This window comes from Barbus barbus (assembly GCF_936440315.1).
Source record: "Barbus barbus genome assembly, chromosome: 29".
Taxonomy (NCBI): Eukaryota; Metazoa; Chordata; class Actinopteri; order Cypriniformes; family Cyprinidae; genus Barbus; species Barbus barbus.
In genome coordinates, this window is record NC_136757.1 from 942501 (window position 1) to 956407 (window position 13907).

General features: G+C 41.1%; 1 protein-coding gene across 2 annotated transcripts in view; it reads right to left on the reverse strand.

Annotated features, from left to right (window-relative positions):
• Positions 1-4848: 4848 nt before the first annotated feature.
• Positions 4849-13907, reverse strand: part of LOC306849775 (transmembrane and coiled-coil domains protein 1-like) — a 36783-nt gene continuing 27724 nt past the window's right edge. The window contains exons 3-5 of one of the 2 annotated variants that reach the window (XM_079385075.1): positions 11340-11956; positions 7202-7337; positions 4849-6348 (exon numbers count right to left, since the gene is read on the reverse strand). In XM_079385075.1, the coding sequence (XP_079241201.1) occupies positions 6037-6348; positions 7202-7337; positions 11340-11956 (1065 nt within the window). In that variant the 3' untranslated portion in view covers positions 4849-6036. The remainder of the gene's footprint in view (positions 6349-7201; positions 7338-11339; positions 11957-13907) is intronic. The other variant, XM_079385074.1, reaches the window with a different exon arrangement.

Sequence of the window (13907 nt, forward strand, 5' to 3'; positions counted from 1 at the left end):
ACTCACATGATGCTGTTCAGGAAACGAGACGGAGAAACCCGTCAGGAGAAATCAAGCTGTGCTGTACCGGAAGAGAGAAACAATGCGAGAGTGAGATACAAAGCCCCTCATCCTCCTCTTCCTTCCGGCGGAGCAGCTGCTTCCGGTCCGATAACACAGTCCGTCTCGCTGTGCAACTCTGACAAAACATCAAGACCTCAGATTCATTAAAGAAATGGAACACAAGATGGAACAGCAGCTACGCTAATTATGTCTCTATTTGTTTCTCTGTTGATTAGCATCCCGTGGTAACTAGGAATGACAGAAGCTTCAGTCTGGATCCAACCCTTAAATGATCTGAGATGACCGAACACCTGAGAAAAGATGATGCCAACCCCTCAGAGGACCTCAGAGGATGCCAACGCTCAGACAACATACAGAATTACCAAATTGTGCCATAAGTTAAATATATTAAGGTTCTGCAATATATAAATATACTGTGGAAACTTAAATTCCTGTAGAGCAAAAAAAAAAAAAAACTTGTCGAAGAGCAATGGAAATCAATCTTAAAGAAAAGTTATGACATATTTGTAATATAGGCTAGTACGCCACATTTGTAGTGTTGAATAATGACTATAGATTACTGATGATTGGATCGTAAAGTTATTGTGTTTATCAGATAAAGATTCCTTGAAGATTTGCCCCAGGAGTCTCTGTGTCTGTCTGATCTAATATCGCCATCTGCTGGACCAGTAAGACAAAGCAGATCAGATCAGAGCAGTTCAGGACCCAGGAGAACATAGGCCCCATTTCAGAAGAAAATAAACATCATATCTCCCATAAATCAGTCTATTTTAGCACTTGTGAGATCATCTGCATTGCCACATTATTTCCAGAACAGCTATAGGCACATTTCCACAATAAATCATCCAATATTTCACTTCTACCCGTGTCATTTTTGTTATTCTCAGTGGTAACGGCCATTGGATTCTTATCATTATTATATAAGCCTTCTCCTTTGTTAATGTAAACATTTATTTTCACATGTAAGATAGCCTATACCATAGAGACAGTGGAGGTTGATTTTTGATAAAGCTATTCTGAGTTTATGTGTTTTGGTCATGTGCCTTTAAGATGAAATTAAAATTAAAAATCTGTTTTAATGGTAGACAGGGCTGTAAAGTATCTGAGTTATTATAATTAAGTGTTGAATTCAAGTATTGTTTTGGGGCATTTGTGATTACTCAGTTTTATAGTTTTTATCTTTAATTCCAAGGAAAAATGCTACTCCTTATTCCTTAAAGTTTTATTTAAAATAAAAGCAATTGAACTGTTTTCAAGGTTAATGCTTTATCAAGATTCAGACCAAACAAAACTACGCAAACCTAAACCTCAGCCCTAGCTGATAGTCACGAGAAGTCATGTTAGCAAAATGTCTTATCTTATTGCACTGGATGGCAGCTAGCTATAGGGGGAAAAGAACCACATGTAGCCTCTCCATAGGTGTAATGGTTGTTCTACTGTACAACCCATAGTTTCTATCCCCTTACTCTAACCCTAGATCTAAACCTAGCACTCACACAACTACAGGCACTTTTACATTCATTCTGTGTGATTTAAAAGTCAAGTCAAGTCACCTTTATTTATATAGCGCTTTTAACAATGTAAATTGTGTCAAAGCAACTGCACAATATCCAAAAAAAAGGAAATAGTGTGTCAATAATGTAAAATGAAAAGATTTAAAAAAAGATTTTCAGTTAAAGGCATTTCATTATTGAATTCAGTGATGTCATACGGTACCAAAAAATGTCCCCACAAGGACACAATTTACTGGTATTACCATTATTGTGGGGACATTTGTTCCTCATAGGGAACAACAGTACATACACGTACACACACACACACGCACGCGCACACACACACGTTTCTGAGAGTGTTAAACCCTGGTCCCACTCTTCTTCTCATAGCTGATCTCCTTCACTTTTCTCCTACAGAGTTCTTTCAGCAGGCCAGTGCTGGCGGATCTTGCTGTCTGCTGAAGATGATTTCTTGAAAGTCATTGCTGAAGTTATGATAAATGATATTGGAGAAATGACGAGAGAACAGGAGCTGCTGGTGCTGTATTTCCTGGAGGCCTTAGTGATGCTGTGGTTCCTCCAAGAGCCAGAAGTGGTGAAGAATATGACTGAGTGGCACTGACCTCCTGTACATAGACTTACACACTTATACCACCAGAATTCTCTAAATAATATGAATTGTCATGCAGAAATTGAAAACAAATGACAAATGCATAGCATGAATGTTAAGAAATGTCCTACAGGTGAGGTGACATAAAATGGTCCAAACATACTGACAATAAATAACTAAAAGACTCAAAATAGAAATGTCAAATATGTTTAATCAAGTCAGAGTTTTCATTCTGAGAGAATTTTGTGTTTTTGACATTGTAGCCAATGACATCATTGACCCACATGGTTGTAGGTAATGTTGTGAAACGGTCAGTTAAATCAGTTTTACTGACTGACTGAGAGATTATGTGTCTTTTTTGCAGGTTTCTGATTGGCTGCAGAGGACATACATTGAGGGAAATGGTGAACGGACCATGGTGGAAGTAAAAGAATGCAATGCTTTCTTTGTCCTGTCAAAGGAGGAGGAAGCGGTACGATTAATAAGAAATGATATTAAAATGGAGCTGCTTGGATCTGTCAGCACCTCACAACATTCTCTTCTGTCCATCTTGCCGTGGTTTGATATTTACTACGAATATCTGCGTTCAGCGATGATCAAGATGCCGTTTAGATGAAGCTGAGAAATTCTTCATATCTTCTTCAGGGAATCCAGCTGACAATCCCTCTGAAGATCTAAAGAAGCTGCATGATGAGTGAGTGCACTGAAAAGAAAAAAACGTTTTTTCTTCATTTTCTTCATTTGTAATGCTGCTTTATTGCATGTTATGCACCCTGTTCTCAATCATTCAGGTATCCTTACTGAGATGTGCGCCTTTGTTTCTTTAGTCCAGATGAAGAGCCTGAGCCCATATGGATGAATGCGAACACAGCTTTTTGCTTGCTGAAGATGTCGCATCCAGTAACGGTGCATGCAGTGCCTCCAGAAAAAGCTGAACGAATGCATATCTCAAGGAAATATCAGAACCATTGCCTCTCGCTTTGGTGCGCCAATCAAAAGAAACTCCGTCAGCGTCTTGTACTCGGTAAGTTGTTCATTCAGATATACAAAACTCATATTCTATATTTGAGTATTACATCAGCTTTGGCACGTTTGTGTCCCAAATGTATACTTCAAAACATTTTTATTTGAAAGATATCTGTAACCCACACGAAGTACTACTTAAAATAATCTGCATTTTAGGGCTGCCACTTGCTTGAAACTCGTAACTTGAGTCATAATCTTTATATCATCTGTTTACTAGAATTTAGTGCACAACATTATAGTTTGTACTAAAAACAACCACCTTAATTTAGATTACAAATTAAAGCTGCATGTCAAATAATATTTTTTTTGGTTCTCAAATGTTTGTGCACTTGAAAGAAAAAAGTTAAGTATGGTGTGCCACAAGGCTCGGTGGTAGGTCCTCTGCTTTGCTCCTAGTACATGAGGCATAATCAAAAAGTGTGAAAATGATTTGTGTGCTCCCTGACCCACACGTCCACAATTTGAGCCTAATGAATCTCAGCATTGTTGTCCTGGAATAAGCAAAAAGTTTTGACCATGCAGTCTAAAATTTCTTTGCCAAGACAAATGCTAAAGCCTAGTCACGGTGTGAAAAAAGTTCCATCAAGACTTCCACATTGCTATAAGCGCCCACTTTTGGAAGTCACATGCACAGCTCATATCATCTTGTTTCTGCAGATAACTTTGGGCCATCTCGGCCATCCAAGAGCAAAGTACACAGCTGGATTGAGAAGCAGGGATGGATGGAGAATGTGCCAGATGCTGCTGAAATTATGAAGGGCTGGAAGCCTCCACGAAGCATCCAAGCACCGACAGACAGTAAATCAATCCGTCAGATGATCCGCAGGCAGTGCTGGAAAGGCCTGCAGCTGATGGACAGAGAAGGCAAGGGTCTCAGTGTGGTCACCATCAGGCCGTTTGATTGCGGAGAGGTGATCTGTGACTTCCACAGCCGGCTGATCTCCAGGGACGAGGGACTGGAGATCCATCAGAACAACGAGGCACAAGCTGGACATTTGTTTTTCTTTACCAACAAGAATGGACAGGGCATGTGTTTGGACGCTCATGAGGAGCGCTGCGACTGCCATACAAACAAAACTACGTTTGGCAGACAAATTAAACACTCTGCCAAACGTGCCAATCTCAGTCCTAGACTGCACTTTGTGGAGGATGAACCGGTCATACTTTTCATGGCCACACGGGACATTCAGACCGGCGAAGAGATCCGCTACGACTATGGAGATAACAGAAGGTCCTTCGCTGGCGACGGTCTGGATCTGATGCTGTCCTAAATGCAGATGGACATTATGTGGACTATGCACAGGCCTGCTGGAAAATCTCTTTATTTGAATGGGACTTAATTGTTCCCGTTTTTATCTATATTGTTTAAAAAATGTGACAACAGATAATCATAAAACAATTACATTTAAAAAGCATTGATAATGTGTCCCTCTTGTCTGTAACAAGCCAAAATAATCATACAACAAGCCCATTCATTTTTTTCTGACAGTTATTCTCAGCTAGTGAGAGTTTTACTTTTATTCTATGCATAATAAAATATAAAATAGAGGTCTGTTAAAATAAAAGGAAATCCCTACATCTATTTTGTGTTCTCATAACTTAATGTTTTCTGAAACTTTCTTCAGTTTGCTGAAATGAAGACGGACACAACATGTTAAATTGTAATTAAAGTTATATTTCTATGTTTTAGAATGAAGCTCATTCACACAAAAGCTCTAGTCAGAAATTATCTTTATTACAAAAGTTATCAAGAGATGTGAAGGCACTAGAATGGTTTAAAATATCTCTCTCTCTCTCTCACACACACACACACACACACACACACACACACACACACACACACAGGCAGCATAATACGGCTTCAGCAGAGGACTTTCCCCTGAGGATCATTAAATGACTGAGAACTAATATTACTGTACAGTTAGACGAGTGATAATTCATAAGAATCTGAACGACACATGAGTCGAGGGGTGAGTAGATTTGGTCAGCTTGAGTCGAGCTCATGATCAAACACACACAGCGGTCTCAATTCATAAGAACAGTCCCCATCCACCACTACAGTAGACAAACTAACCTACAGGTCACCAAAAAAACCCTCTCCATCATAATATCAAACACAACATCAGAAACACTGTATTTTGATATTATAGACATTATGAATAAGCAGTAGCAGTGTCTTTCTCTGCTGTCTGTCACAGGTCCAGTAAGGCAGTGCACTATTCAATAAATTAATACTTCATTTAAAAGTGTTTTACATCAGATAATGCTAGTAAACAACCAACATCCTTTGACTTCTTGAAAATAATAAGAGTAACGAAAGCATAGGAAGGATGATCTTTGCTGTGTCCATCGCTTCATTCCACGCAGGAGACTCGAGTCCTCCTTCAGACGTAAAACCCTCCTTCAGAGCGAGCGCGTCATCCAAACATTCACGTTCATGATCTATTACACATGCAATGCTGTTCTTTCACTGAACACAGAAGATGTTGTTACAGAACAGCTCTTTTCCATGCGCTAACAGTTCACAGTTTCTGTTCATTCAAATATTCATCATCATTTTGAATCACTATCATTGCACACAAAGAGCTGCATGAAAAGAGCTGGACATTTCTCCCTTTGTGTTCAACAGAAGAAACACCAGCATAAGAGTGTGTACTCACAACACTGAGGAATTGATGACAAAATTTTTGTTTTTGTGTGAGCTAATGCAGAATGCTACATTCAACTAAAATCATATTAGAAATACAAATTATATTAATATTAACCTCATTCAAGAGCAATGCACCCAAGGCATTTGAAACACTGTGCAAAATGGTCTGAAAGCAGCAGTTGTCCCGTGGCTCATCAAGGCACATGCAGGAGGCGAGAGGTGTGTCCTGAGAAAGCGTCCCAGTTCCTCCAGAGCACGGCCAGCAGCAGGAAGACCAGCAGCGAGGAGACGGAGCGGCTGCGCGTCTTCATCAGCGGGACCACGCAGTTGGCGACGGTGGAGACAAAGACCAGCAGCACGGCCATGAGGGCCAGCAGCACGTTGATGAGTTTTCCGATGAGGGTGCGAGCCGTGGCATTCTCCAGGCCCTCCAGCTGAACCACCTGCTGCTGCTGCTGCTGCAGCTCCATCTTAGAGACGCGCGTCTGGCACGCTTCCAGAGCCTCCTGACACACACACACACACCGCAGGTCAGTCTCACACTAACACTTTGGACTCACTGATAAAAGTAGGAATAGTTTTTTTTTTTAACACCCAAAAAAATTTAATGTGGTGAAAATGGATGGATGCCCTTCCCCTCAGGCCATCCAAGATCAGGATGAGTGTGTTTGTTCATCAGGTTTGTAGAAATGTGTCTCTGCATCAGTGTCTCAGCAATGGATGCTCTGCAGTGAATGGGTGCCGTCAGAATGAGAGTCCAAACAGCTGATAAAAACATCACAGTAATCCACACCACTCCAGTCCATCAGTTAACATCTGGAGAAGACAAAAGCTGAAACAAATCCAGCATTAAGATGTTTTTAAATTAAATACAAGTCCATAATTCATAATAACTCTTCCTCCAGTGAAAAAGTCCATCTCCTGTTTTTTCTCACATCAAAATCCAGCCACATATTTGTTTAGAGCTGTTTTGGCTTGTAAACGCTGCTTGATCTGTGCAGAACACTTGTTCACTGGAGGAAGAGTTATTATGGGCTTTTAGTTCAAAGCGTCTTAATGCTGGATGTGTTTCAGCTTTTGTCTTCTCCAGATGTTAACTGATGACTGGAGTGGTGTGGATTATTGTGATGTTTTTATCAGCTGTTTGGACTCTCATTCTGACGGCACCCATTCACTGCAGATCATCCATTGCTGAGACACTGATGCAGAGACACATTTCTACAAACCTGATCAAGAAACATTTATGTGGCAGTTCACACCCACTAGCTAGTGTAAGTCAAGCAGTGTCTAGCTAGTATCCATTTGACCTCTGGGGTCATCACTGTGGGTCATACGTTAAACACACACACAGACACACACCTGCAGGTCTCGGGCCCTCTCGTTGGACTGGTACGCAATCTTCTCCTCCAAGCTGGCCAGCTCTTGTTTCAGGATCAGGATCTCGTTCTGGTGGAGCTCCGTCAGATCGTTGACTTGTTCCTCTAAGCGCTCACACCTATAGAAACACAACACAAGAAACACAGTCACTTTCTGTGCTCTGCCTCAAAGACAGACACGAGCGTGATTGTGCTAGTAGAGTGTGTTTATGTGAGGGAACGAGACCTCGTTGATGTTTTGGTCTTTTCTCGTGTACATGTAATCGTCTCAAAGTGTGATGGAGCTTCACTGGTCTGAAGAGTCCAGAGGCAAATCCACAAACTGTTGACTAATGGATGAGTTTCAAACAGCTTTAACACTCAACTTAAATGCACTTAATGGAAGAAAACAAGAGTTCTGTCATTTTTCCCCTCCTCACACCATTCCAAAGGCACAAAGCTTGAGAACAGTCACACATCTCTTTTCCATACAATAACCATTCTTAGTGATTACAGCTGCAAGGCTCAACAAAAATATGATAGAGGCTCAGAAATCCCATATTCAGATTCAAGAAAGGCCAGATTTGACATGTAATCTTAAAAGAGCGTGAGTACTGATTTATGTATGTATAAATATATGCATTTTGTTCGATCTATTCCTTTAACTACTGCAAAACTTCACTGATCCATTAGTTTGACAGCATGGTTTTCAGCTATTTTTGTGCTTCCGCTATTACAAGCCAACAGAAAAAATGCTTGACCGCAGTCTGGACATTTAGGGCAGAAATATGTTTGTCCATTCATTTCTCTCACTGTGAACTCACATGCTCTCTCTTCTTCTCAAACGTTTACCATTTAAGAGGAAAAAGCCTAATCTGAGTCTATTTCAGGCCCACAAATCTGGAGGGTCACGACCCAAAAATCTGTTTCTGATACAGTCATGAAGAGCAGGGAAAATGCCAAATCAAAATACTGAGCGCATGATTTACTCAGGTCAAACCTATTTGTGTAGCGCCTTCACGATACACATTGTTTCAGACCAGCTTTACATGAAATAATGATATTAATGTTTCTAATATCTTGATATAGTAATTGCTTCTAGTTGCATTTAACAGATTAGAGCTGTATAATTACACAGATCACATTTGCTATATAGTATATATCACTTGACCTAATTCATTACCTAGTGAAACCTAGAACAATTTGTCATACTGCCGAGCCCAATTACTATTTGTTGATGTGTATCGCGGACATGGTTGAATGATTTATATAAATGGCAGGGTTAAAAATTTCGATTGTATCTCCCACCCCCAGCCTTTAATCTTTTAATTTGAACCACTAGCGCTGCTCATTAGCAGCGTGTTAACATTCCGTTTGCCTGTTAGCTGGTCAATCGCATCCCCATTCACGTTTAATACCGCTTCTTTTTTCTCTCTGTCTCACTCTATTTCTTTACTTTCTCGCTCCTTTTTTTTCGAGTCCATCAAACAACTGTTTTGAGTCGGAATTATTCTACAATCACAGTGAGTAATGGCTTCTCATTGTACTGTCACCTGCACCGTATGCCACATGTACAGTTTCTCTCTCTCTGTCAGCTGCAAGGGATTCACATGTGATAAATGCAGGGAAATAGTTAGGCTGACAGAGACGATTTCTAGATGTGACTAGCTCAGAAAGCAGGGCAGCTGGGTGACTGTGAGGCGGCCTAGTCGAGGGTCAAAACACCACTCTTCTTTTCCGGTCAGAACATCAAACAGGTTCTCCCCACTCAGTGAAGCACCCACTGAGAAACCTGATGAAAGTGCTCTGGTTATTGGCGATTCTATTGAACGGAACGTGAAAACAGAGACACCAGCCACCATAGTCCAATGTTTACCGGGAGCCAGAGCACCTGACATCTTGGCAAATTTAAAAGTGCTGACTAATGCTAAACGTAAATTCAGTAAGATTGTTATTCATGTCGGTGCTAATGATGTTCGACTTCACCAGTCGGAGATCACTAAATATAATGTTAAAGAGGTGTGTGAACTTGCAAGTATGATGTCAGACACTGTAATATGCTCTGGCCCGCTCCCTGCTTACCGGGGTCATGAGATTCATAGCAGACTGCTGTCACTCAATGGCTGGATGTCTAAGTGGTGCCCGCAGAATAATATAGGTTTCATAGACAATTGGAAGAGTTTTTGGGGCAGACCTGACCTGTTGAAAAGAGATGGTGTTCATCCCTCCTGGAGTGGTGCCGCTCTTCTCTCTAGAAATATGGCACATAGTCTTAGAGTTTGTACTTGACTAACTGGGGCTCAAGTCAGGAAGCAGACAGACTGGCTAAACCGACCGTCTGCTAGCTGCCTCACGTCACAGAAGTCAGTTAATTCTCAGCACATAGAGACTCTTTCACCTAGATATCACACTATAGAGACTGTGTCTGTTCCCCGAACTAGAAAATACAGAAAACATCCAAACCAATTTATTAGTAACATTTTAAATGATGTTCAACAAATTAAAACATATGTAATACAGAGAAACAAATGATAAAGCTTGGCTTATTGAATATCCGGTCCCTTTCTACAAAAGTGCTTTTTTGTAAATGATATGATCACGGACCATAAACTAGATCTGCTCTGTTTGGCAGAAACCTGGATAAAACCAGATGACTACATTATTTTAAATGAGTCCACCCCCCCAAGATTACATTTATAAACATGAGCCGCATCCAAAAGGTAAAGAGGGAGGTGTTGCTACAGTTTATAGCAATATTTTCAGTATTTCTCAGAGGTCGGGTTTCAAGTATAATTCGTTTGAAGTAATGGTGCTTCATATAACGTTATCCAGAGAAACACGTGTTATTGATAAATCCCCTGTGATGTTTGTACTGGCTACTGTATACAGGCCACCAGGGCACCATACAGACTTTATTAAAGAATTTTCTGATTTTCTATCTGAGTTAGTACTGGCTGCAGATAAAGTCTTAATTGTTGGCGATTTTAATATCCATGTTGATAATGAAAGAGATTCGCTGGGATCAGAAATTATAGACATTCTGAACTCTATTGGGGTTAGACAACACGTTTCAGGACCTACTCATTGTCGAAATCATACTCTAGATTTAATACTGTCATATGGAATTGATGTTAGTGGTGTTGAAATTCTGCAGCAAAGCGATGATATCTCAGATCATTATCTAGTCTTGTGTTAACTCCATATAGCTAAAACTGCAAATTCTACTCCTTGTTACAAGTATGGTAGAACCATCACCTCTAACAGACTGCTTTGTAAGAAATCTTCCTGATTTCTCTCAATTCCTCAGCATATCCAACAGCGCAGAAAAACTTGATGTAACAGAAACTATGGACTCTCTCTTTTCTAGCACTTTAGATACAGTTGCTCCTTTACGCTTAAGGAAGATTAAGGAAAAGAGTCTGACTCCGTGGTATAATGAGCACACTAAAGAGAGCAGCCTGGAAAATGGAGCATAGCTGGAGGAAAACAAAACTAGAGGTATTTCGTATTGCTTAGCGGGAAAATACTTTCTCCTACAGAAAAGACTTAAAAACTGCTAGATCTGATCTCATTTAGAAGAAAACAAACACAACCCCAAGTATTATGCAATACAGTGGCTAAATTAACAAAAATATAACATCAGCAGGTGCAGACATTTCCCAATACCACAGTAGTAATGATTTTATGAATTACTGTTCTTCCAAGTTCGAAAGTATTAGAGATAAAATTTTAACCATGCAGCCGTCAGCCACAGTATCGCATCAGATGATGAATTGAATTCTTTCATGTGCTTTCAATAGCCTAACTCTTTTTCAAAATAAAGCACATCACACTTTGTTTTTTTTTATCAGTCTAAAGTGTGTTAATGAGTACAAGCAGATGTAAATGAAAGAGCACAAGCTCTATAAAAACCAGTGACACTTTAGACCATCATCACAATATATAAAATCTTGCTGGCCAGCCATATTCACAGTCTGTATACATTTGTCTGAGTATAAGGACATTAGGGTTGATTTTTGTGGTGCAGTGCTGGATTGCTACTGCATGTCCAGTATGATTTAGGTCCTGAAGCAAACCCAGAAGAGAAGCTCTGCTCTAGACTGTATGTACTGTGATCTGTGTGTGTCTGTGTGTGTGTGTACCTGAACCTCTCCTCCTGCAGCGCCTGCATCACTAGCCTGCACTCCTTCATATATCCGCTCCTCACACTCTCCAGCGTCTCCTCCAGACGTGTCTGTGCGTCTCGCTGCTCCTGCATCTCCTGCATCAGCATGTCCAGGCTACCGCTGTGGCCCCGCTCCAGCGTGTTCCCTCTGGAGCTGGGCGGGCCCCCGGGGGCCCCCGTCACGCTGTTGGATCCCGAGGTGGCACTGGAACAGTCCTCGTCGCTGCCGAACTTGGGGCTGGACTGCAGGTGTGCGGCAGTGGCTCCGTCCTCTGCATCTTCGGTCCCATCTCTCAGCACACTGATGTTGTCTGCGCTGCCGAAGCGGTGGCGGATCAGCGAGGCGATCTCACGCGGTTTGGAGGTCACGGCCCCGGCAGCCGAGTGCAGGCTGTCCACCACCCCCTCGCTGAGGCCCGTGATGACCCGGGCTCCCACGTCCCTCAGGCCCTGCTGCATGTCACGCAGCACGTCTTTGGGCTGCCGCTGCACACCGCTGTGCTCCGCCTCGCGCAGACGCCGGTGGTAATGCTCCAGCTTGCGCTGCAGCTGGGCGATGCTCGCCGCAGACTTCTGGTTCTTCTTCTCAAACACCTAAGGATGGAGGCAATGTAGAAGTGTGTGGAAGAGCGAGGGAGGTAGGAGATAAAGACATGAGCGAGGAAGGAGATTAAGGCCCTGTTTACACTAGTGCGTTTTAGTTTTAAAACAGCGTTTTGATCCTCGTCTATACTGGCATTTTTGCTGCATTTCAGAAACGATCTGCGTGCACACTACACAACCGAAAAGGTAGTACAGCTGCATGATTAATAATTAAAAAAAATCGCGTTCTTGATTCAAACACCAATGCGATCCCATTTTTAAATGACAACGATTCACTCGTGTCTATTAAACCTATGAAAAAAATCATACTGCAACATTCAAATCTGCGTTTGCGCTGCCGCTGACACAGAGAGAGCAGAGAGTTACCATGTTTGAGTAACAGCTTCACAAACAGTCTTTTCAACTACACAGTATTATTTCTGTCTTACAGTTATTAATATTAGCACAGAAATACCGGGATGAAAGCTTATAACACATATATAAACATTAGAGCAAATCCCATTTTGAAAGTAATTGGAGCTTCAAATAACGTTTGTGTCTATTACATTGTTTCGAAACTAGGTGGTGAAAAGGGACCGTTAAAAAATGGATTTGTCATTGAATCATTCAGTCAAGAGATTCGTTCAAAAACACTGATCATCCAGTAATGAAACAAGTGAAGTATTTATGAGTGAGTCATTGAATCATTCATTTATACCACTTTTTCATCATTTTAATATTAATAATTGGTGTATTAAATACATTATATTTTAAATACACATATAGAATAAAATGTTTAATATTTCATTCAAATTAATTAAACACTTAAATAGACTGCAGCAATAATATTTTGTTTAGTTCAGAATCGTGATCTCTATTTGAGACAAAAAAAACATTATTCTCAATTTATCCAGAATCATGCCGCTCTAATAGATAGATGCCCTATCATTTAGATGGCGGACGTGTCTACGTGCTTGGAGCAGTCGAATGGGGAATCTACCTATTCATATCTATGGGTACAATAATGAGCATGTTGTTATTGTTTACACGATCTTCAAGCATATGCAGAGCGAATGTGGGCAGCCACACCATTATTTTCAAGTCTCCGCTTTGGTCTGTTTACACTGAAATACAACCCCAGAGATTTCTAACTAAAACAGGGTCTGCAGCGTTTTTAAAAGTCTTGAAAATGCCGGAGTAGTGTAAACCACAGTAGTGTGTAACCGTAGCCGTAGCCGTAGAAGTTAGGTGTTTTCAAACGAAAACACACTAGTGTAAACATGCCAAAAAGATGAGAGGAGAGTGAGGCACATTTCTATTCAACCACTGTATCAGGATAGAGTCAACTCTCCCAGCAGCTGTCAGTCTGAACACTCCTTAAGAGTAAAGAACTCAGTGTACTTTGGTTTTTTTACGCATACAGTGTGCATGACATGAGTTTCGTCATCAGCACAGTGTGTGTGCAGCCTGATATTTCTAACCACACATACACATGCTTTGAAGTTTTATTTGCACTGATTAATTTGGCCACAATGTGGCAACACTGGTTCCAATGCTGCTGTTTCACAATTGCTTAAAGTCACAAAGTAGCCACAGATATGTTTCGTGACATACATCTGAATGCTATAATAAAAATAATTTAGGACGGGGCTTGGTTCTGTGCATTAGCTGCTGATTGGATGTTAAGATGTGGGTGTGGCACTCAGATGAGCCTGAGGTTGTAAAGGGCAGAGTTTAAGCACACTAAATAGGCTAGTTGGAGATGAACTACACTAGCCTCCCACCCGCTGGCGAGATCTGCCGGTTGCAAAGGAGTAAAGAGACAGCAGTCAGGTAAAGTGTGTCATCATCAAGGCTTTCGCAGCCGATTTTGAGCAGCTGCAGTGCCTGACCTCGGCGACTGATCTTGTTTTGCTCTCGCGGTACTTTGATGGCACATGTGATCGTAAGGACAAGTTTTCTG